Consider the following 25,176-nt stretch of genomic DNA (forward strand, 5'->3'; position numbering starts at 1 on the left):
TATATCTTGTTGTGGTTAAGGCATTGGAGAAGATAGTGAGAACTAGGATACAGAAATGATAACAGTAGTATTCTCTGTGATTGTCAGCATAGCTCTGTTAAAGGGAAGTCATGTTTTGCAAATTTGCTTAGGTACAACATCAAGTTATTAGAATAACAATAAATAAATATGAATGCCACTTATATTAATTTATTATTTATTTTTGCAGAAAAGAGATAAACACAAAAAAGAACAACAATTAAATTGTGAGAGTGTGACGTTATATGTGCTATCGACTGCAGGAGGAGAACTCCATTTACATTATTAGAATTCAAGGAATAAAATTTAATTAATTGATTAATTACCTTTTTATGACACACATGAGTGAGAAGTATTATTTAGGATAACTTCCCAAAATTGAGAAGGTTTAAGGCAGTCATTTTTGTCAAGGTTAGGATTATGAATGTGTGCTTCACAGCTTTTCTTACATAAACTTTTCAGAAGAAAATAATTTTTGTCTAGAACTTCAATATTAGTAGACAAGGAATAGCTAGCTAAACCAGACTTTATTGGAATCTTGAAGTAAAATATACTGATGTTCCTCAAGATGAGGAACCTGAACAGAATGACTAGTCCATCCATAATAACACAGGCCATAAATAAGAACAAGGGATTCTGTAAACTCTAGGTTGAGATAATGAACTGCCGATTATCAGAGCTAATTTTATCTCCAATAGTTACAATGCAAAAACAATCGATAAAATAATTAATAATTATAGCCATTATCTTAATTCTCCTCAAGAAGAAGTTTCTAGAATTTCTGTCCCATATATTATTAACTTTAGTGGTCTAAGTAACACAAGGTGTAAATGAGGTTGTGGGATTAAGGGGTATTGCAGTTTATGTATGCCAGAAGTTTTCAAAGGTTGGAAAGTTTTTGGCATTGGTTAGCACAGCTTGGCCAAAAGAAATAGGCATTAGTGAGACTTGGTTGATCAAGGATAATATGGTCATAGGAACAGAATGCAATGTAAATAGTGTCTTCAGAGAGGATGGAAGGAACAGGACAGGGGTGGGGTTTTGCTAATGATAGTAGAGGAATTAAAGCCAAAAAGAATAGAAGTACATCAGGGGGACAGGGATTCAGAGGACAGTTCATTTGAGGCTATCTGGCATGAGATAGAGGTTAACAGGACAAAATATGTAATTGGCTGCTCCTATAATCCAGGGGGTATATGGGAGAATGTAGATGGCATGCACTTGCAAATTAGTATCATGAGTACAGGTCAAGTAATTATTATGGGGGATTTCAACTAAGAGTACATAGACTGGCAGGAGGGATGGTCACAGGCAGGGAAGAAAATGGAATTTATACAGCTGCTGAGAGATAATTACTTAAGGCGACATGTAATGGAGAGGACATGAGGTTCAAGAGTGCTAGATCTGATCACTATTAGAAAAACTTAAGACTAACCAATCTAGCAATGCTGTCTCCACTAGGAGAAATTGATCATGCAGTCTTGACCTGGGAGATTGCCAGACATGCAAAATCCTCTATCAAGAAGGGATATATGTGGAATTACAAAGCAGGTGATTATGACAAGCTCAGGAGTCAGCTTCAGCAGAGCATAAGCATTTGGAAGGGAAAAATGTTGGCGGTGCATGGGAGGGGTGGTCAAGGGGTGTTTGAAGAAAGCAATATCAGAATGTATACCTAAAGTTAGAAGGATAAATCAGGTAGGAGTTAGGCGGATGAATAACTTCATTAAAGAGTTACACACAAAAAAAGGTGATCATCATGCCAAGGCAAGAAAGGTGACCGCTATGGTAATTAAGGCCAAAGCTAATTATGAAAGAAAGCTAGCTGATGAGGCCAAAAGAAATCCTAAAGAGTTATTTTATTATGTGGCAAGTAAAAGGAGAAATGACTATGGAAGAATAACTTTAAAAAGTGCTGATCTAGGGAGGTAACAGAACTAAACCAAATAGATGAATTACTGAGTGAGCATTTTGCAGGGTTGTACCATTTAGATGGTGATATTGCAATGGCAGATGTGACACTGACTGACAGGAGAATAGAAGTTGAAGAAATGGAGGTGCTTAAAATATTGCAGAACCTCGATACAAACACAGTATCATGATAGTGATACTGTGTTTGTATCGAGGTTCTGCAATTCTCGATACAAACACAGTATCAAATTAGTATCATGAGTACAGGTCAAGTAATTATTATGGGGGATTTCAACTAAGAGTACATAGACTGGCAGGAGGGATGGTCACAGGCAGGGAAGAAAATGGAATTTATACAGCTGCTGAGAGATAATTACTTAAGGCGACATGTAATGGAGAGGACATGAGGTTCAAGAGTGCTAGATCTGATCACTATTAGAAAAACTTAAGACTAACCAATCTAGCAATGCTGTCTCCACTAGGAGAAATTGATCATGCAGTCTTGACCTGGGAGATTGCCAGACATGCAAAATCCTCTATCAAGAAGGGATATATGTGGAATTACAAAGCAGGTGATTATGACAAGCTCAGGAGTCAGCTTCAGCAGAGCATAAGCATTTGGAAGGGAAAAATGTTGGCGGTGCATGGGAGGGGTGGTCAAGGGGTGTTTGAAGAAAGCAATATCAGAATGTATACCTAAAGTTAGAAGGATAAATCAGGTAGGAGTTAGGCGGATGAATAACTTCATTAAAGAGTTACACACAAAAAAAGGTGATCATCATGCCAAGGCAAGAAAGGTGACCGCTATGGTAATTAAGGCCAAAGCTAATTATGAAAGAAAGCTAGCTGATGAGGCCAAAAGAAATCCTAAAGAGTTATTTTATTATGTGGCAAGTAAAAGGAGAAATGACTATGGAAGAATAACTTTAAAAAGTGCTGATCTAGGGAGGTAACAGAACTAAACCAAATAGATGAATTACTGAGTGAGCATTTTGCAGGGTTGTACCATTTAGATGGTGATATTGCAATGGCAGATGTGACACTGACTGACAGGAGAATAGAAGTTGAAGAAATGGAGGTGCTTAAAATATTGCAGAACCTCGATACAAACACAGTCATGGGAATAGACAGCATATCAGCCAGCATATTATGAGAATGTTCAAGGGAATTATCAGCTCATCTGACCAAGCTGTTTAAATTAAGCCTCAGTATTGTATGCCCACAGTTCATAGAATCAGGGTTAGCAATGTATTAAGAATAGTCAATTCATGCTAAAGGGGGGAAAGAAATAAAGGATATGAACTGGTCACCAATATGTAAAATCACGTTTTATACATAAAATTTTCCAACTGTTATACAAGCAAAATAGTTACCACTTTAAAAACTACAATGTTCATAAAGGAAAAGTTAATTTTCCGATGTGTAATAATAAACAACTCATCCCACAAGACGGATTGATTACCCTATTATCAGAATGGATTCTCCTTCTTCTGACATGTGCAGAAGTGTCTCGCATCTGCAGACGTACAGTACTGGGAAGGTGCCAATTAGTGGAAGGAGGCAAAATAGTCCCATTGCATAAAGGTGACTCCAAGACAGGAGTAGCAAACCATAGACCAATTTAGCATCTAGAAGTGATGGTTAAGGTCCATTAGAGCAAACCACAGAATTCAGGACTGTGGATTGGAATATGATACTCTATAAGAGACAACATGGTTTTGTGAAGGGTGGGCCTTGCCTTAGTAATTTGCTTATTTTTTTTTTTTTTTAAAATCAAGTGACAATGGAGTTGGATAAATATCTATCAAATAGAAACAATCAAAAAATAGATAATGTGAAATTAAAAGATAAGAAAAAAAAACAATATATATGACTAACATTTTAGTTTATTTGTATGCTTTATTCTAGTATTTTTTTGCAATATTACATCAGAATGTTGAAAGTTCAAACTTTATAAGTTTCATATCTCCTTGTCCTATATAATTCATTTTTTCAGGATGTCTGTAACTCAGTCAATAATAATCATGCTGTTTGTTGGAATGACCTGGATTCAAATCCCATCTAGGATGAACCTATATAAGGGCTTTTCAAATGAAAGTGAGTTAGCCAGTCTCGTATGGAGGTGACAAAAGACAAACTGGCCTAGAGAATACAGTAAAACCCCGAAGTTACACGGTAGGTGGGACCAACAAAAAGCGCGTAAGTCGAATTCGCGTAACTCGGGGTATAATTTTGCATGTAATTTATATATACAAACATACAAAATATTAGTTAATTTGGACCAAAGGTTTACAAAAACACCTATATTTTTTAAGAAATATAATCATAATTGTAGTTTTTCGTACATAAAAAAAAGAAAGTTATTTCGATGTCGATGGTCTCATAAAATCTAATAGATTGGTCTGACGGCATAATGTCTTTTTCTTGTCACGCAAAATTTCTTCACAGCAAGCTAATGATCCTTGCCTTGTGGCTACAATTCGTTCCTTGTTAGAATCTATGTTCTCCAAAATCTGTAAACCTTTCTTTTATGATTGTTCTTACTGTGGATTCCTGTAGATTGAACTTCTTTGCTAGCTCACAAATTTTCATTCCGCCTTCAAAATCCTTAATAATGTTGAGTTTTGTTTCCAAAGTCAATGTTTTTCTTTTCTTGCTAGCAGTAGAAGAATCAGACTTGCTTCTTTTGGATGACATTATTATTTTTATGTGATAAAATTTTTATCGAGAACATAACATCAAACAATCGCAAGGTTTGTAGACTATAAAAATCGTGTATGAATGGAGACTGCATGGAACATGTCAGTGCTTGTTCATAGCATGTGCGACACTGGCAAATGCTGCCGGCGCCTGAAAGATATGACTAGTGGTGAGGCGCGAAGCGGGACGGGAATACGTACATATAAGAAACCATGTAACTCCGGATTCGCGTAAGTCGGGGTATGAGTGTATATGCAATTTACAGATAGAATACTATGTAGATATGATTAACCAACATATCAGATTAATTAGGTTTCTAAGAAGCCAAGTTACAGTACTGGGCTATTGAACCTATTGCTGTCAGACTACAGTATTATTTTTTTCTTTTACTATGTCACTTAGAAATGTTCCATAGTAATACTTCCGTACACGGAATTTTAAAAGCATATCAATGATGATTGAATTATTTCGTATGTCTCCATTTAGTAATCTTTCATAAATTTAAAAATGTGCTGCATCCTCACAAATATTCCTTAGAAATATTTTGTTTGGATTGTAGTTCAATAATAAGTTCATGTTTCATTAATTTAATGCTATACACAGAATACATAAAGGATGGCAATAAATCATTAAGTAACTTGTATTGCTGACATGCTCTACTTATCATAAATCAATGGAGACAGAAATTAATGTTTTAAAAATAAAGTTATTTGGTAGTAGTGTGTTATAAGACATCTGATGTTTTCTGAATTCTGACTTAAATCTGAAAACATTATGTCCATTATTCCATTTTTATCTATTATCCGAACATCAAACTCATCATCCTCTCATCAGGTTATTCCTGTACCTCCTCTCCAATCCGGCACCAAGGAAAGTCAGATATCAGTGGTGGTTACATATCCTTATTATTATTTTGTTTGTTTTTTAAGTGATTATTATCAATAAAAGTACTTTCAAGAAGTCTAAAGGCTCATTGGGAGATGCCTACTCAATCCACATATCACTTTATCATATCTTTCCTTAAGCTTGTTTGGAGATAGGATAATGCAACCAGCACTTTCACTGAGGAAGCCCTCACCAAGAGAAAAGCTAGTCCCAACACACCCTTGCTAACCATAAGGGCTGCTAAGGATCCAATGAAAAATCAATGTCACAAGTTCATATGGAAGTTATTGTATTTCAGAATATATATTTTTGTATAAAGAGAAATCTTAATTGAAATTAACTGTAAAATATTCTTTAATTTTCATTTTTAGGCAGTTTAGCAGATCTCATAAAATTTAATATTTGTTTATTTCAATTTCACATAATTAAAAATAGAATACTGAGTAAGTGCAACTGTAGATGTACAAAAAAAAAAAAAAAAAAATATATATATATATATATATATGTACAACAGTGAAAATGTCAGAAATACTAGCTTAAAAGAATAGTATATTACATCAGTTTTAGGAACTGTATCTTGCAGAGAAAGTTTAAATTTGGACACAATGAAGGAAATAATTAAGCAATCATTTCATTATGAGAATGCAGTTTTCTTTTTAAAAGTTATTATAGTACATTAATATACACAGTAATTTAAGTTGTAATCATTAACGTAACTGTGTCCAAAAACAAATTAATTTCTGTTATGATCATTTCACACATAAATAAAGTATTACACAAACTTGCTGCTTTTAGCAGAAGTTGGAATATATTTTGTTGTATTTGAATAACACTTCAAAAAATAAGTGAAATAATAATAAACCAAAATTTGTATTTAATGTAGAATTTTGTATCGTAAGTCAAGCTGTATAATTATACAGGGTGTTTCAAAGAGAATGTCCCGATTTGAAAATTGTATATCTCTGTTTTCATTATTAATTTTTATTATTTGTTAAAAATAAAGACGATCTTATAGCACAGCCCATGATATAATATATCATAGGCTGTGCTATAATATCGTCTTTATTTTTAACAAATAATGAAAATTAATAATGAAAACAGAGATATACAATTTTCAAATCGGGACATTCTCTTTGAAACACCCTGTATTTACCAACAGTATTTCAGATTAATAAAATCTCCATTATCACAGTTTAAAAGTACTCACTACTTTTCATGATTATACATTCTCACTTTACCACAAATATTATGTACATATTTACCAAGACAATTTACACAAATGTAAACTTAAATTCCATAAAACCATAAATACTTTTAAAAAATTTATGTATGAAAATTATGATTATATTTTATCTTCATATACAATACCTACATTTAGTAAACAGAACAGGTTCAGAGTAGCCAAGATACTGCTCATTATCACTTTTTTTTTTTTAAAAGAACTGATTCTACAATAAGGCCAATCTCTGGGCTGAACTATATTTTCTTTATACAGCTACCTGTACAATTTTTGATATGATGGAGTAAACTAGAGCCTGAGAATTATGGCATGTTTTTTTAATAACTGTGTACACTGCAGACAACATATTCATAGTATTTGTACTTCTGTTTGTCGATACCCCACTTCCAGTACTATACAGTATGATGGATGATGAATCATATGAAAAAAAAAGATGATATCCTATTTTACCGCATCCTATACTAAAGGCAGCTTAGGAGTTCTGCATAAGGTGTATCAGGGTGAGCTACTGACTGTATTGTGGAGAAAAATATTCTCTTCTGCTCTTCATCTCTTAACTAAGGGGAAAAAAAAAAGAAAGAAAATGTAAATCATTTCTGAAATATTTTAAAAATCATATAAGTTCTTTTCAAAGAGCATATTACAATTATAATAGTTCCTCCAAAAAAGACCAAAGACTCATGAGAGAGGATCCCTACAATCACTCATACCCAGTACCTATCACATCTCTCTCTCTCTGAATACATTACTATTACTATTATTACGGGCAACTCCAGGGAGTCATTAGACTCATCGAGAGAGGCCCCAAATCATATTCATCACAACTATTTGACATTCATACAGTATCTATCATACCTCGCCTTAAACTCATTCACTGTCACAGCATCCACCACAGACTCAGGGAGCGCATTCCACTCATTCACTACTCTAAAAGTAAAGAACCCAGCTCTAACACCTTTACTAACCACACTTTTGCCCAGTTTCCATGGATGTCCCCTAGTCCTCCCACAACCAGCCCTGTTCTCAAAAATATCTTCTGAATTAATTTTATAGAAACCCTTCAGTAATTTGAATGTCTCAATCATATCTCCCCTCCTCCGCCTATCAACCAATTTTTGCAACCCACAAATCCTCAACCTGTTCTCATACGGTTCATTCCACAGACCTGCTATCATCTTGGTCACTCGCCTCTGGATCCTCTCCACCTCCTCCCCATCAAGAAGAAACCTAGGTGACCAAATCTGAGCACAGTAGTCTAGATGGGGTCTTATCAAGGCTCGATACAGAGGAACAATAACCTGCTTGTCTCTGCTTGTCAACGTATTCTTCAGCAACCAAGTGATTTGATGAGCTGATTTGGCCACTTTTGCAATGTGTCCCCTAAATTTCAATTCCTTATCTACCAACACTCCTAAATCTCGTGCCTCATCAATTTCCTGGAGCACGGTTCCACCAATGCAGTAAACTGCCGCCAATCTTTTCACCCCAAAATGCATAACCTTACATTTTGCCACATTAAACTGACATCCATTCTCCTTAGCCCAGACCTCCAATCTATCCAAATCATCCTGCAAAATTTTGACGTCATCTGCATTCACTATTGCCCTACCCAACTTCGCATCATCCGCAAACAAATGAACTGATTAAACAGCAGTGGTCCAAGAACAGATCCTTGTGGCACACCACTAGTCACAGGCCGTCTTGTGGACTCTACTCCTGAGTAAACCACTCTCTGATATCTCTCCGTCAACCACCCTCCTATTCATCTCACCAACCCTATGTCCATCCCCATATGCCCCAATTTACTGATTAGAATTCCATGTGGTATCCTGTCAAAGGCCTTAGCAAGGTCCAGAAGAATCACCGTAACCCCATTACCCTTATCCAGTTCAGCCGTCACTGTGTTATAATACGTGAGCAAGTTACTGAGGCATGACCTACCCTTCACAAAACCATGCTGTCCCCGATACAGTATCCCATTTTCTTCTATCCAATCTTGTATTTTCCTCTTGACTATTTTCTCTAAGACCTTGATAATGATTCCTGTTATGCTGATTGGCCGGTAATTTTCAACAGCAGCCTTGGAACCACCTTTGTGCAGTGGAACTATTTTACCCTCTTTCCACCCCCTTGGGACTGACCCAGTCCTGAGGCTCAAATTAAACAAAATGGTCAAGGGCACTGACAATTCTTTGGCCGCTTCACGTACGACACGAGCTGGTATACCATCCAATCCCACAGATGTATTGACATTGAGGTTCTGTAATAGACTAGTTACCTCTACTTCATTCATCACAATTCCAGTATAAGCTGTTGGTTCTTCCATTCCTGCAAAGTCTCCACCTGGATGATATACTCTTGCAAAGTGCTCGCTCAGTAATTCCACAATATCGACTGATTCAGTTACCTCCCTATCCTCAGCATTTTTTAAGATCATTCTACCATGAGCATTTTTCCTTTTACTTGCAACATATTGAAAAAACTGTTTGGGATTCTCTTTAGCCTGCGTGGCCAATTTCCTTTCGTAATCTGCTTTTGCTTTTCTTACCACCCTTGTTACCATCCTGGCCTGAGCTTTATACTGTTCCTGCGCCTGATGGTCACCCTTCTCCTTAAAATTCCTCCACAATTGTTTCTTTTTTTACAGCTCAAGCTTAATAGTGTTATTCATCCATTTAACCCCTAATTGATTTATTATTCGGACTCTTGGTATACAGTCAACCATTGCCTCCTGCAAACAGTTCTTAACTACCTCCCATGCACTATCAACATCCAGCCCTTGCAGTTTTACATGCCATGGCATTGAGCCAAGCACACACCTAAGCTTGTCATACTTACCAGCCCAGTAATTCCACATGTACCCTGTCTTAATTGTAAATTCGACTCCTTTAGCCACCTCCCAAGTCATGACTTTATGGTCACTCTCACCAATTGGTGGCAACATGGTCATGTTCATTACAGCCACATTCTCGGTTGCAATTACTAGGTCCAGCACTCTCTGCCCCCTGGTATTTTCCAATACATGTTGCCGTAGATAGTTGTCCCTTAATAACCGCATAAAATCCAATTCCTTCCTCCCATGTGCCCTCTCCTCTTTCCAGTCAATGTTACCATAATTGAAATCACCCATAATAATTACCCTTCTTCCACTCATTTCTTCTATTTGCTTATGCATACTATCCCCACCATCCATTCCATCACCCGGTCTATAGCAGCACCCAATTGTATATTTTGTTCTGCTGGATTGTATCTCACACCAAACAGCCTCAAATGCGCTTTTTTCCCCATCATGCAGTTCAACTTCTATACTCTTTGGCTGAAGATCATCAGCTATCATCAATAACACTCCTCCCCCCTTTTTATTCACCCTGTCATTCCTGAACACGCTATACCCATCGCATTCAATCCCACTAGCTTTATCATCTTCTGTCAGCCATGTTTCACTAATACCGACAACCTCTGGCCTGGAAGTGCCAACCATGGCCAAAAACTCTTCCTTCTTGTTCCTAATACTCCTAGCATTAGTGTACATGAATCGCAGAAGCCCATTTGTCCCATCCTTACTTTGATGCCTTATACTAACTATCCCATTCTGATTTGTTGTCCGTCGTACTCGCTCGGGCATAATATACTCATTCATACACTTAACTGCCCCCCTAAAGTCAGCTGAAGATGCATTCAAAACATCTGACAGTAGCCCATTCCACATACTCACTATGATACAAGAAGAACCTGAGCCTCATGTTCCCAAACCACATCTTCCAAACCTACAGACACTTTCTCCTAGTATCTGTAGTACACAAATTCTCAATCTTTCCTCATAATCTAAATTCCAATAAATTATTAAAATACTAATAAATTATATTACACAAAAAAAAAGTGTTATAAATTTCCTAAGGATGAAGTTAAGGAATTAATGTACAGTGCTTACAGAAAACTAATGTTGAGAGACATTTCGTTATGGAATATGTCCACTGCAAACTGCAATGCAGCGCTAACAACATTGTACTATGCTTAGCACCAAGTGATTCAGGAGTTCTTGAGGCAAACTGGCCCACTTCTCCTTCAGAGCAAGGATAAGGCCTTTTTTTTTTTGGAGGGGAATTTCAAACAGTAATTCATCTCCCTATTGCATCCCAAACGTGTTCTATTTGGTTAGAATCTGGAGAGCATGCTTGCCACTCGATTTGATTAATATCTTCAGTCTTCTTCTTATTATTATTTGACACCTCAAGGGAGTCCAAAGACTCATCGAGGGAGGGCACCTGCTCTACAACTCTGTCTCCACCACTCAATCCACCAACTGACCGCAACTACACCAACACTATCTACCGCTGATCATCACTACTACTATTTCCACAGACAATCACAAACATCCATGCCCACAGTGAGATTCGAACCTGCAGCCTTTTGGCTGGAGAATGGATATGCTAGCCACTCGGCCAGCCAGGCCGGATTCGATCAATGAATGCAATGCGCCGTTGCCGCAGTTCACTCAGTTTCGACTGCATCGCAGTCAGGGGTGCTCCATCTTGAGGAGCACCATGGTACTTCAGAAGTATCTCCACTGCTTGTGTACAATGTGGTGTGGCATTCTCATCTATAAAAATGAATTCTTCACCTACAGCACTACAGAACAATCAAACATGATGATGAAGAACTTCGTTGCAATATTGTTCACCAGTCACAGTCCCTTTTTTCACCACTTGTAGCTCAGTGCATCCATTAAGCATAATGCCTTCTCACACCATGACCCCAACACCACTGTATCTATCTCTTTCAAGAACATTCTAGCAATGGTTAGTACTGCTAACCATTACATTACATTAGCTCATTAATGTCGTCCAATTTTTATGGTTACAGCATCACTGAAAACATGCTCTATGATGAGCTGTGGATAAAGGGATGCAGACTAGACTTCGGGTGTATAGGCATACTTCTTGCAGATTTCTTGAGACAGTTTGTTGAGATATCTGTGTACCTGTGCTTGAATGGAATCAACTTGCAAGCTGACCTGCATTGGTGTGAATTACGTTTTGCTGTTATAATCAAAAACCTGATTTCATGTTGTTCCACGACAGAGTGAGGGAAAGTCTGGAACACATTTAATTGGTCTGAAATGCTGGCCAGAGCCTGGATACAATGTTATGTGAGATCCAAACTCTCTGGCAATATCGTCATCAAGAAATCATCTATCTTTGAGACAATACAAGATATTCAAGTTTGCAACTTCATTCCTTCAAACACAATTTGCTCAGCACAGCCTTTTACCTTTTATTTGTGGCACTAGTGTCGCAAGTGAGCGTAGCAGTAGTTTTGAGCTGTGATAAAAAGTGTTTTAATTAGTGTATAGTGTGGCTTTTTGTCACAAATTGTGCTGCATTTTTTACAGTTTGGATACAAGTGTCCTTCAGTGGTGTTGTTGAAATTATTTTGTAGTTTATATTGTGTTTTGCTACTTATTTGTTGTACTCTTCAGCTTCTAAAGATGACGTCCATAAAAAAACGTATGTCAGTGGCATGGAAGACTTCAGTACGAAAGTCTGGCTTTGCTTTGGATTTTTTGCAGTGGATGTGTTGCGAAAACTGCTCTATGTATGCATCGAAAAATATGCAAGATCTGGGGACTGTTTGGGTAAACAAGAAGAAGGAAAGTGTTAACGTATGTGAAAAGCATCTGGATCAATTAGAGCAATCAGAAATGGTTGCAGACATTGGAACATAGTAGAACACATGGATAGGCTTATGTGTTTGCCACGCATGTTGAATTGGATTTAAACGGTATTGATGTGAACACAGATTGATAAGAAATGACTATTTATTAACTTAAAAGCTAATATTTCGCTGGTATTATATCCAGCATCTTCAGAGCACACAAACAAAGTTTGTTACAAATGCGAGACAACCACAATTTGGTGTAACAACGGGGCTAGTATAAGTAATTAATATGGTGCCATCGAAGTTAAAAAATAAAAATAAAAATAAAAAACAGTCCAAAGTTTTGAAAAAAATATAGTAGTCCTTGAAAGTTTTGAAAAATAGTAGTGAGATCCAAACTGTGGCAATATCGTCATCAAAAAACAAAAAAACAGTACTTTTGTTTTTGGAAAAAAAACAAAAGTACTGCACAGAAGCTTATACAAGTCAGAGAGGTTGTTCCTGGAATCAAAAGAAGCCTTAAAACATACTCCAAACCTTAACAAGTATGGCTGTATAAATCTACCAAAGATTTGGGAGACAGTCATCCTAAGACCAAATTAATATTTATTTATTTTAATTTTATTTTTTTCAAAACTTTCAAGGACTACTATATTTTTTTCAAAACTTTGGGCTACTGTTTTTTTTTTTTAAAAAACTTAGATGGAGCCATATTAGGACTTTAGTTTTGTGTTGCATGCTGCAATTACTTATACTAGCCCCACTGTTACACCGAATTGTAGTTGTCTTGCATTTGTAACAAACTTTGTTTGTGTGCTCTGAAGATGCTGGATATAATACCAGCGAAATATTAGCTTTTAAGTTAATCAATAGTTATTTTCTTATCAATCTGTGTTTGCATCAATACAGTTTAAATCTAATTCAACATAGTAGAAGAGCTTCGGCAGGAGTTAATGAAAATGAAAAGTGAAATGAAACATCTGGAAGAGGATATTAAACAGCTAAAGGAGAGATTGGCTGATGATAAGGAGAAGGAAGAAGTTAATGTTATAAAGAAAGAATCAAAGGATAGTCGTATATCAGTGTATGGGAACTCAATCATTAGAGGTGTGATTACTAATAAATTGCACAAAACATGCTTTCCTGGTGGAACATAAAGCAAATAACAGATGCGTTACAGAAAAGGAAATACCGGGTGTCAAAATTAGTGGTGGTCATGGGCACAAATGACTTAGTTGGGGAGCAGCAGAAGAAGAAGAAGAATGTTGATATAAACTTGAGGAAGTTGCTGCAGCAGGTAAAGAAGAATAGTGTTGTTGGGAAAGTCATAGGTGTGTCACCCAGATATGATAACAGTGAATTCAGAAGGAGAGCAGAGATAACGAATAGTAAGATGGCTGAGTTGTGTGAGGAAAAAGGGGTTCAATTTATAAATCTGTGAAGTGAATTTGAAGGGAAGTTCAAATGGTATAAAGCTGATGGATTATATTTGAATGGGTTTGGTGCTGGGCATTTAGAAAGGCTATTGTTTTCTGAGAAAACACAGAATCAAGAAGTGAATGTAGCAAAGGATCAGAGTCTACCTGTGAAACAGGATAGCACAAATCAACAGATGGTACAGCAAGAGGAAGATGGATATGAGGTTGAAGATGTGGTTGCAGCAGCACAAGGTGATGGAATGCATAAAGGTGAAGATAAGACAGGTAAGAAAGGAAATCACAATCATGATCAGGGAAACGGGAGTGGCCAACCAAAGAGAGAGGTGTAGTATTGCATTTAGAATAGAGAATGTTGGTGCTGGTAGAATGGCCTCAAACATACAGTGATTGTTATGTTTATACACAGAGGAGGGGAGTGTTGTTAAAGATTGCAGAGGAATTGTGTCTGCAAAGAGTGGAAGTTGATGGTGTATGCACAGATTTTGAATCTATGTGATGCAAAGTTGAAATAAACAGGATAGTATATCTGATAGGATGCTATTCTAGGCTGAGGAATGCAGAGAATACTGATTGTGAAATGTTTAGGCAAATTAGTTGGGCATGTAAAAAGAAGGTGATCCTGATGGGAGACATTAATTACATGAATATAGACTGGGAGGAGATAGTGTACAGGAACAAGGAGAGTGAGTTTGTGGAATTTCTGCGAGATAAGCATCTTAAGCAGCAGGTGACTGAAGCAACTAGAGGCTTTAATATTTTGGATTTGGTGATAATTTCACAAGATGTATTTGATAATGAGGTGTTGATACTGCCACCAGTTGGTGAGAGTGATTGTGAGGTACTTGTCTGGGAAGTGCATGTGGAAGTATCAAGCAGGTCATTATAGGAAGTTCTGTAGCCAGTTAGAAAGTACATTGGGTAGATGAGCTGAGTGGAAAAGATGTTGACAATGCATGAAACTCATAAGGCAGTATCTGATAAAAGCAATGTATGACCGGATACCGAGGGTTAAGTGAGTAAATAGAGTGGGAGTGAAATGGATGAACAGCGAAATCAAGCAAGCTGTGCTGGAAAAGAAAATATTATGGAGGAGGTACAAGGTGGTGATGAGATCCATGAAGAGTATAAGGTGCAGGCTAGAAAGGTGACGAGCATGGTAAAGAAAGAAAAGTGCAGTATGAGAGGAGATTGGTTAAGGAGATAACCTAAGGTTAGCTCAAGGGAATTTTTCTGCTACATGGCAAGCAAGAGGAAGAATAATTATGCCAGAATAACAGCTGCAAAGGATATAGTGGAATTATTGAGTGAGCACTTTATCAGTGTATATTATACTGATATAAATTATCCAGTACAATATACACTCATGAGCAGTTGAATTAGAGATATCTGCCGTGTTGGCGAAATGGTGCTGTGGTGGCCCCGGTGAATGGAATAGTGCCATGTGCCACATTACGGGGATATCGTCAGATCTTGTACTGACCGTCTGAGTAATAGTCGAGCACAGAATGGGGAAGACTCGAGATCTCAGCGAATTCGATGGCGGCCAGATAGTCGGAGCCAGACGTATGGGGCACTCCGTTTCCGAAGTCGTGCAGGCACTGGGCTTTTCATGGGCCACTGTGTCAAGAGTGTACCGTGAGTATATGGAATCAGGTAAAACCACAGCCGCCAGGGAAAACTGCTGTGGTGTACAACGTGTCGATGACAGGGGATGCCATCGGCTAGCTCGGATGGTAACAGTGGATAGACGGGCCACAGTGCCGCAGATCACTCGCCAATTCAATGCTGGACAACAACAACGTGTGAGCAGCCACACTATCCAGAACCATCTCTTTGCTATGGGGTACAGAAGCCACTGCCTGACTAGGGTATCTACGAGTGCATTGCCAAGCACATGAAGCGATGGATCCCTCATGTCAGCAGGGTACAGTTCAGGCCGGTGGTGGTATCCTCGTATGGGGACTGTTTATGTGGGATGAAATGGGTCCCCTGGTACATCTACCATCGTCCCTCACTGGCGAACGATACAAGGACCTGCTGTCAGATCATGTGCACCCATTTTTGCATCTACAGCACCCTGCAGGAGACCTGTACCTACAGCAATACGTGCCCTGCTCTGACCAATCTCCATGCATTGTGGGAGGCTGTGCAGTGGTCATGGATCAGTTTGGCTCCCCCACGCTTCCGGTGCCTTGTGGAGTCCATGCCATGCCGCATCGCCGCTGTCATCAAGGTGAAAGGGGGTGCTACCCGCTACTAGGCAAGTATCTCTAATTCAACTGCTCATGAGTGTATAGAAGAGAGACAAGTATTAGGAGAATTGGAAGTGAAAGAAACAGAGGTGTATCAGATGTTTGTTGGGTTAGATGTGAATAAGGCTGTGGGAATGGATGACATATCACCACGTATGCTTAAGGAATGTGCACCACAGTTGGTTATGCCCTTGACTTGATTATTTAATGAAATCTTGCAGGGTATGGTTCCTAAGGAGTAGAAAGAGGGCAAAATAGTACCATTCCACAAGCATGGTTCTGACAGAAGTCTCCAAATTATAGACCAGTCTGTATATAACTGCAGCTGTCGTCAAGATGTTGGAGAGATTGGTTAGGAACAGAATACAGGATTGAGTTGATAGACATAGTATTCTTTATGTCAGTATAGATTTGTAAAGGGTAGGTCCTGTTTTAGCAATTTACTTTCATTTGATGATAGGATAATGGGTGTGTTAGATAACAGAGAATCATTTTCAGTGATATTCTTGGACTTTGCAAAAGCATTTGAGAGATTATCACACGATAAGCTGGTGTGTAAGCTGCAGAGGACAGGAATAGATAGTATACTGGTTAGATAAATTGCTCTCTGAACGATACCAGCAGGTTGTATATGATGGAGCAGTGTCTCAAAAAAGAAGGCTAACCAGTGGCATGCCCCAGGGTTCTGTTCTTGGGCCCCTGCTGTTTAATTTGTTTGTAAACAATATATCATGTGGACTGACTGGAGATCTTCAGTTATTTGTTGATGATGCAAAGTTGGGAAGAATTATAAGTAGCACTGCTGATGCTGAATCCCTTCAGGAAGATTTAAATAGACTTTTTATTTGGACAAAAGAGTTGGGTTGTAGTTTTAATATCAATAAGTGCAAGGTGCTGCATTTAGGAGTGCAGAAATATAAGGCTGTGTACTATATCAATGGTGCTGTACTGCGGAAGTGGATGAGATTAAAGATTTGGGAGTGATGGTTGACAGTAAACTGAAGTTTAGAGGGATATTGCCCTCTAAACTTCATATTGCTAGGGTTGCAATTTGTAGTGCTGCTATGATAAGAAGTACTCTAACATGCAAGGATAAGTAAGTGGATGTGCTACTGTATAAGGCACTGGTCAGACCATACTCGGACTATTGTGCTCAGATCTGGTCACCTGCTTTTCAATGTGATATGGAGAAATTGGAGAGGGTCCAGAGATGAGTGACTAGGACAATATCATTACTAAATCAACTTAAGGAATTGACAACGTATATAAGAATATAAATTAAATTACACTTTAATAAATATTTCCGATATTTCGGCAACATCACGTTGCCATCTTCAAAAGGAACTTACAAAAAAGACATGTGCACATAGGCACTACAACACAGTAACTGAGAATGAACTGAGGAAGCTATTGTTCTCCTAAAAGTCCTGATGGTGCCCCCCACCCCTAGAGGGCTATGTAGGTGTTCTTGGCCGTTAGGCTGAAGGTCTGCTGATGTAAGTCTCCCAAATTTGGGGCAGTCTCATGCAACCAAATTTGTTGAGGTTTGGAGAGTTTCTTAGGGCTGAGGCTGATTCCATGAATAGTCTTTCGAATTTGAATTTGCTACGGTGTATTATTGTAGCTTTTCTTCCACCATATTCTGTGGCGTGGATTGATTCCTGGGGTACACTTGTTTCCTTTAATCTTGTAGTCGCATCTCCCATATACCACTTTTGGATAGCTATCACTCAGCCATCCTCTTCTCCAATTAGTAATTTATAATTCAATCCCATATTCTCCAACTTACAGAAGAAGAGCCTTCAATGCTATATCCTAGCAAAGCCCAGAAGTATGATGGTGTAACCATTTCCCTTGTCTAACTTAACTGTGATATATTGTTATGATATGTGAAAAAGTTACTCAAAGATGACCTTCCCTTAGTAAACCCATGATGATCACTGAAAAGTACAGATTCTCGGTCAGTTCATTTCTGTATGTGATCTCTTACTAACTTTTCCAAAATCTTCACTCCCACTCCTGTTTCTCTTTGCACCAACTTTGGTGCACAAGGAATTATCATACATTCTTTCCACCCCTGTGGAATCCTCCCTGTGCTGATATCCCATTAGTTCCTATTGTTGAATTCATATTCAGTTCATATTCATGTGTACTTGGTATTTCAAAAATGAAAGAAGTAGTGACAAGTAGTGAGAAGAAGCAGATTCATCATTATCATCACAAGTTTTACGTTTCGTAGGTTAGGTTAGGTGAGTAATCTTTATTTTTAAATAATTATGGTTATAATTATAAGTTTTATCTGAATGATCATTTTACTCAATGGTATTTTATTTATTCAATTCCCAATCTCCCTAAAAGACTAAGTTCATACCAGTGGGAAAGATCAGCTGCTTACTTAAGTAGAAATGAAAAAATTCCATGTCCAGCATTATGCTCAGCATCATCATTATATCAATTCATTGATTTTGTTCAGATGACTTAAGATTGAGTAACAATTTGCATGACCCTCTATACCATATTGAAAATTAATTTGACGAGTACCAGCCACTGACAAATACTGATACAAGCAGTATGAAGAATGTGTTATAAATATTAATGAGCTGGATAAAATGATTGAGAATAAGAATGTGAATGAAGAATCCTGATTTTGATTAAAAATTTAGATGCTAAATAATTCTGTTAAATATTCATGTAATTTATCTTTTATTTTGTAGTAATTATGAAAAGAAAAATTGGTAATGTCAGTAAGTAAAAGAAAAACATGAGGAAAACAAAGAGAATTAAAGGAGAGTATATATACGAGGGTGGTCTGAAAAGTTCTCGGCTTAACAATGAAAAAAAAAAACCGAATTTATAATTTCAAAATTATTTTTATTTTTCAACATAATCTCCCTTAAGACTAAAACATTTATTCCAGTGATGCTCCAGCACCATTATCCCATCCCTGTAGTGGTTCTCAGTAAGATCTGCAAAATACCCCTCTATAGCTGCAACCTCTTGATTCGAAGAAAAATGCTGACCAGTGATGAAGAGTTTTAGTTTAGGGAAGAGACAGAAGTCAGAGGGAGTCAAATATGGGGAACAGCGTGGATGTTCCAACAATTCATAGTGCAGATCCCTTAATTTTCCCATTGCTAAAACACCCTTGTGGGTAGGTGAATTGTCCTGATAAAAGATGATTTTTTTCTTCTGCAAACCATTATTTTTATTTTTCAACATAATCTCCCTTAAGACTAATACATTTATTCCAGTGATGCTCCAGCATCATTATCCTGTCCCTGTAGTGGTTCTCAGTAAGATCTGCAAAATACCCTTCTACAGCTGCAATCACCTCTTGATTCGAAGAAAAATGCTGACCAGCGAGGTCAGCATTTTTCAAATTCTTCCCTAAACTAAAACAAAGAGTTTTAGTTTAGGGAAGAGATAGAAGTCAGAGGGAGCCAAATCTGGGGAATAGGGTGGATGTTCCAACAATTCATAATGCAGATCCCTTAATTTTCACATTGCCAAAACACCTTTGTGGGTAGGTGCATTGTCCTGATAAAAGATGATTTTTTCTTCTGCAAACTGGGTCTTTACTTGTGAATTTTTTCGTCTAGTTTGGTTAAAAGATCGGAATAATATTCCCCGGTCATTGTTTTACCCTTTTCAAGATAATTAATAAACAAAATGCCTTTAGCATCCCAAAACACCGATGCCATGACCTTTCTGGCTGATAGAACCTAATTTGTCTTATTTGGCGCTGAACAACCGGCTTCTGTCCACTGTTTTGATTGCTGTCTGGATTCTGGTGTGTAATGGTGAATTCAAGTCTCATCCATAGTAATAAATCGAGTTTTATTCTTGTTAAAACGCTCCAAGCACTGTTCAGAGATTTTCATGCGAGTGCGTTTTTGATCTGCTGTGAGCAAGCATGGCACCCATCTTGCACAAAGCTTTTTCATTTGCAATTCTTCATGCAAAATGCAGTATATCCTACATGTTCTTCTGAAATGCCTATCGTCTCAGCAATTTCACGCACACTGACTCACCGGCATCCAACTCAGCAGCCCATTTCTTAATTGTCGAAAATGAAAGAACTTCAAATGAATTTCTTTTGGAGTTAAACCTTCTTTTACAAAGAATTTTATAACTGCACGATACTCAATTTTATCCATTCCAAGGGATACAGGCAACACTTTTGCTTCAGACAGCTGTATAAAACAAACTACTTGATAGAATGACTTGCAATTTCACATGGATGCTTATGACAGATGTACCAACTTAGAAAAAAAAATCTTGCTGATAGTGTTGCATCTATGGTCGAGACCAAGAACTTTTCAGACCACCCTCGTATTGGAGTTGGGGGAACAGAACGACCTGGGTAACCACTGCTACTAGTTCCTTGTTGTGATAAATTGTCAACATAAATGTTCATAAATGAATGAGGAACATCGAGGTCGCCAAATACACTATATTTTGTAATGTGGAAAGCTCAAACAATCAGCAACAATTTATTGCTAATCACAAAAAAAAAAAAAATGCCAAAAGATCAAAGAACCAGTAATATAGAAAGAAGTTGAATAAATCTTACTTACACCTACTGCGTCCCAATAAATGGCAAAAGAAGTTGTTTGTCACAAATTTCTTCTATCTACTTTAAATGTGATGAATGCTATGGTGAGGAGTTCTCTTGCAAAATGCAATGAGGGTATCAATGCTACGCAACAATTTTCTTGATTTCAAAGTCAGCCAGAAGAGCATATCAAAAATTTTAATGCAAAACATCTGTCAATGAATGAGACAGATGTAGCAGGCATAGACTTCGCAGTATATTCACAGTTGATGAGAATGTAAGGCAGCATATTTTAATTATCTCTCTGTTCAGTCACACTATTGCAGGCACAAAACTTCATGGATGTATTTAGATTCTAGTTTAAATATTACAATAATGTACGACAAGTATAAAACAAAATGCAAAGAAGACAAGAGTGTATCAGTATCTCTTTCTAAATACAGGAAAATTTTCAATGAATATAATTCAGAATTTTTTAGGCAAGAGAAGCACCAATGTTGGACATGCTTAGTAGAAAAGGAAAAACTGTTTGCTAAAGGACACAAAAAATATTTAATGAAGAAAACCTTAGCTTGTAAAGAGCATGATGAAGATAAAACATTAGTATCAGGAGACTTGACTATTTTGACAATTAATTTTGATCTGCAGGCTGTTTTGAAAACTCCAAAAGGTCCCAATGGTCAAATGTTTTACTTGAGAAAACTAGCTGTGTATAATCTAACAATATACATATTAGGCAATCAAGACAAGGTCTGTTACTTATGGAATGAAACTGATGGTAAATGTGGATCTGTTGACATAGTTACTTGTATCTGTGATTATGCCATGAGTCAACCAGACATTAAACAAGTAAGAATGATGTCAGATGGATGAGGTGAATAACAAAAGAATGTTGCTTTTGCATTAATGTGTATAAGTGCTATGTTAAGACAATCCAAATTTGGAATTGATTGTTCACAAATTTTTTGAAAAAGGCTACAGTGAAATGGAACGTGACTCCACACACCTCAAAATTTGGAAGAAAAAAATAAAAATTGCAATTATGTCATTGTTTGTGTACCTGATGGGCACAACAAGCAATTCAAAGCTGTAGGACCAACCCATATCCTATTATGGTCTGCACTATGCTACACAATCATTTTCTTGATTTCAAAATCAGCCATAAGAGCATATCAAAAATTTGAATGCAAAACATCTGTCAGCTTCATTATGAAAAAAAAAAAAAACTTCTCTCTTTATTTTAAAAAAATGAATTCAATGAGATTTTCATTGAAATCACCATGAAAAGAAAAACGGGTGAACCTATATCACACATGTCTAGTCCAAAGACATGAAAAAAAAAAAAAGATGATTCCACAAGAACATCATGCCTAATACCATTCTTGGAAGAGTAACAAACTATTCATGATAAAATATCTCAGTCAGACATCAATGAAGAAGCGTCAAATGATGTTCCTTAAAGTTCTGAATTTTTTTATGAGCAAACTTCATTGTCTATTTGATTTCAATTTTGTTAGCAATCTGCAACCAATATGATGAATATAATATATACGAGAAATAAAATGTTTTTTCTGATATTATTTTCTTGTACAATGAATTAATTTTATTTGAATTTTTAGTTATGCTAAAAAATAATAATATATTGTTATCAATGGATAACAGTTAAAAAAAAGTTTATGCAATTTGATTTCCTGAATTTTAAATTCTGTTTAAAACTTCAACTGTATTTTTCTTAAAAGTAGTAAAATGTACATTCACTGTTTTGGAATAAAGGGGGGGGTCGATACATTGAGGGCCTATCCAGATTGGCTAAACATTTCTTTAGCATGCATGCTGATATTCCATCTGTCCATACTGCTGAATTCTTATCCAAGTTATGCAAACCCTAGAGCAGTGGATGAAAAGATAGTCCTGATAACCCATTCATGAAGTTCTTTCATGTGCAACCTTTTTTGCTTACACTTGGATAAAGGATGAAACCAAGAATATAACTTCTTGGCATCTTTAGTTTATAGTATAACTAAGTGGAAAAGCTTCCAACATGAAATTTGAAAATAAATAATTTATTTATTTTTTCATTTCTTCATACATTTCTTTGCAGTAGACCAACTCTTCGTTGTAGAAAAATCAGGCATTGGTTTTTTTCTGTTTTGATTCTGAATCTTGTTAAAGAGCATTCTAATTTTTCAATGGCAATCATTTTTTTACAAATAATCACAGGCCAAACAGAGATTGCATCATGAATATAATCACAATTTTTTTTTCACTCTGTTAATATTGCTACAATTGTTAAAATAATTATGTTATCAACGAAACAAGTGATTTGGTTTACTCAAATTACTTAATTATGTGGAGTTTAGCTTCTAATGAAATCAATCAAACTTTTCCCACTTTAAAATTACTACATCTTCATTTTTCTATATTTCAAGGGTAATATATATATATATAATTTGTATTTACGTATTACTCATGAAATACGTGAATACTGTTAACATGTGGAATATGTTCAGCATTGGAATATTTAATATGGAATAGAAATGGGAAGGAACTACTCACCAAATATTTTCTGTAGCATGTGGTAAAATATCGGTGAACTTTGCATATCATAAAATGTTCATAAGCATGGGGACTCTGTGTCTGTTAAATGAATTCCAGATAATAATAATAATAATAATTGTGGAGGATAAGAGAGAGGAAGGCTTAATTGTGAGTGAGCAGTAGGTATATGAGGTTGATGTCAATAAAGCAATAGGATTTGATGATATGTCACCACATGTATTAAGGGAATTGGCAGTAGCATTGGCATACCTGTTTAATAAGAGTCTTACAATTGCACAGGTTCCAAGAGAGCGGAAAGAAGGTAAAATTGTTCTGCTGCATTAAGGTAGTGATAAGGCTGTGGATACAAATTACAGGCCAATCTGTATATATCTGGAGTTGTGTAACAGGTAATGGAGAGATTGGCGAGAAATAGGATGTAGAAATGAGTTGTTAACAGTAATATTCTCTGTGGTTGTCGGCATGGGTTTGTTAAAGGGCAGTCATGTTTTACTAACTTACTTATGTACTACAACAAGGTGGCAAATGCCTTGGACAAGAGAGATGCATATACAGCATACTTAGATTTTTCAAAATCTTTTGATAGGCTGCCTCATGACAAGCTATTCAATAAATTGAAAGAAATGGGATTGGATAGGTGGTGGTGGAGTACTGCTTATGATAACTGACGACTTTGAAATCATATGGTGTGAGGTAGAGGTGGGCAAGACAGGATATTTAGTGGGATGTTGCTACAAGCAAAGAAGCACAGAGGGTAGAGAGCAGGAGATGTTTAGGCAGTTGAGCTTGGCAAGTGCAAGAAGAATGATTGTATAAGTTGGGAAGAGGAAAATGCATGTAGTAATAAGGGAATGGAATTTCTGGAATTCTTCATGGGTAGATGTCTTAGGCAACATGTAATAAAGGGCACAAGAGGTTCGAGAGTTTTGGATTTGGTCATAGCATCCAAAGAGCTGATAATAACTGAGATGAGAGAGTGACCATGTGGTTCTGACTTGGAAGATGAATAGACATGCAGGAGTATCAAAGAAAAGGGAACGTATGTGGAATTATAAGGGAGGTGATTATAATAGTCTTAGATATCAACTTGGGGCAGTTCCATGGAGGGCAGAACTGGAAGGCCGGGATATCATTAGAGCATGGGAAATTGTGAAGGCATATTTGTTGGCAGCAATAATAAGCTGTATTCCACAAGTGAAGAAGAGGACACAAATCGGTGTAAAGTGGATGACAAACAATATCAAACAGGAACTGCAGGTGAAAAGTGGTTATGGAAGAGATACAAGAATATAAGACTCAGGCCAGGAGAGTGACTAATAGAAGAGAGTAATAGAAGTGACTAATAATAAGAGAGAGTAAGGAAGGCAAAAGTGGAATATGAAAAGAGACTGGCACTAAGCTCCAAAGATAATCCTAGGGAATTTTTTAGCTATGTAGCCAGTAGGAGGAGAAATGATTGTGGAAGAATGACATTGTGGGATAAAAATGGGGATAGAGTGACTGATGCAGAGGACATAGTTGAGTTGTTCAATGAACACTATTGGAGTATTTCATCCTGGAGAAGTAAGTTTTAATACTAGAAGGACAGGGCAGGTTCGAGGTTTAGAGGTGTAAGAGAAGAGCGTGTTCCGAATACTGAGTAACCTGGATCTCAGTAAAGCTGTGGGACTGGATAGTATTTCACCATGGGTTTTGAAAGAATGTGCTAAAGAGCTGACAGCTCTATTAACCTGGCTTTTCAATGAAAGTCTGGTTATGGGAAAGGTACCCAAAGAGTGGAAGGAAGGTACTGTCTTTGCATAAGTGCAGTAGCAGACTGGATGTGTCTAATTATAGGCCAGTTTGTGTTTCATTAGTAGTGGTTAAGATCATGGAAAAATTGGTGAGGGACCATATACAGCACTGAGCAGATAAGGGTAATGTTATCTGTGAGAGTCAACATGGATTTGTTAGTGGGCG

At 37.0% G+C, this 25,176-nt stretch overlaps 1 protein-coding gene across 1 annotated transcript in view; it reads right to left on the bottom strand.

Annotated features, from left to right (window-relative positions):
• Positions 1-6,639: 6,639 nt before the first annotated feature.
• The window catches only part of htt (huntingtin), a 1,164,033-nt gene continuing 1,145,496 nt past the window's right edge, over positions 6,640-25,176 (bottom strand). Inside the window, exon 58 of the mRNA XM_090393484.1 lies at positions 6,640-7,311. Within this exon, the coding sequence (XP_090249610.1) occupies positions 7,216-7,311 (96 nt within the window). The 3' untranslated portion in view covers positions 6,640-7,215. The remainder of the gene's footprint in view (positions 7,312-25,176) is intronic.

This window comes from Typopeltis vanoorti, chromosome 5 (genome assembly GCF_054136105.1).
Source record: "Typopeltis vanoorti isolate ZY-2024b chromosome 5, IOZ_Tvanoo_1.0, whole genome shotgun sequence".
Lineage (NCBI taxonomy): Eukaryota > Metazoa > Arthropoda > Arachnida > Uropygi > Thelyphonidae > Typopeltis > Typopeltis vanoorti.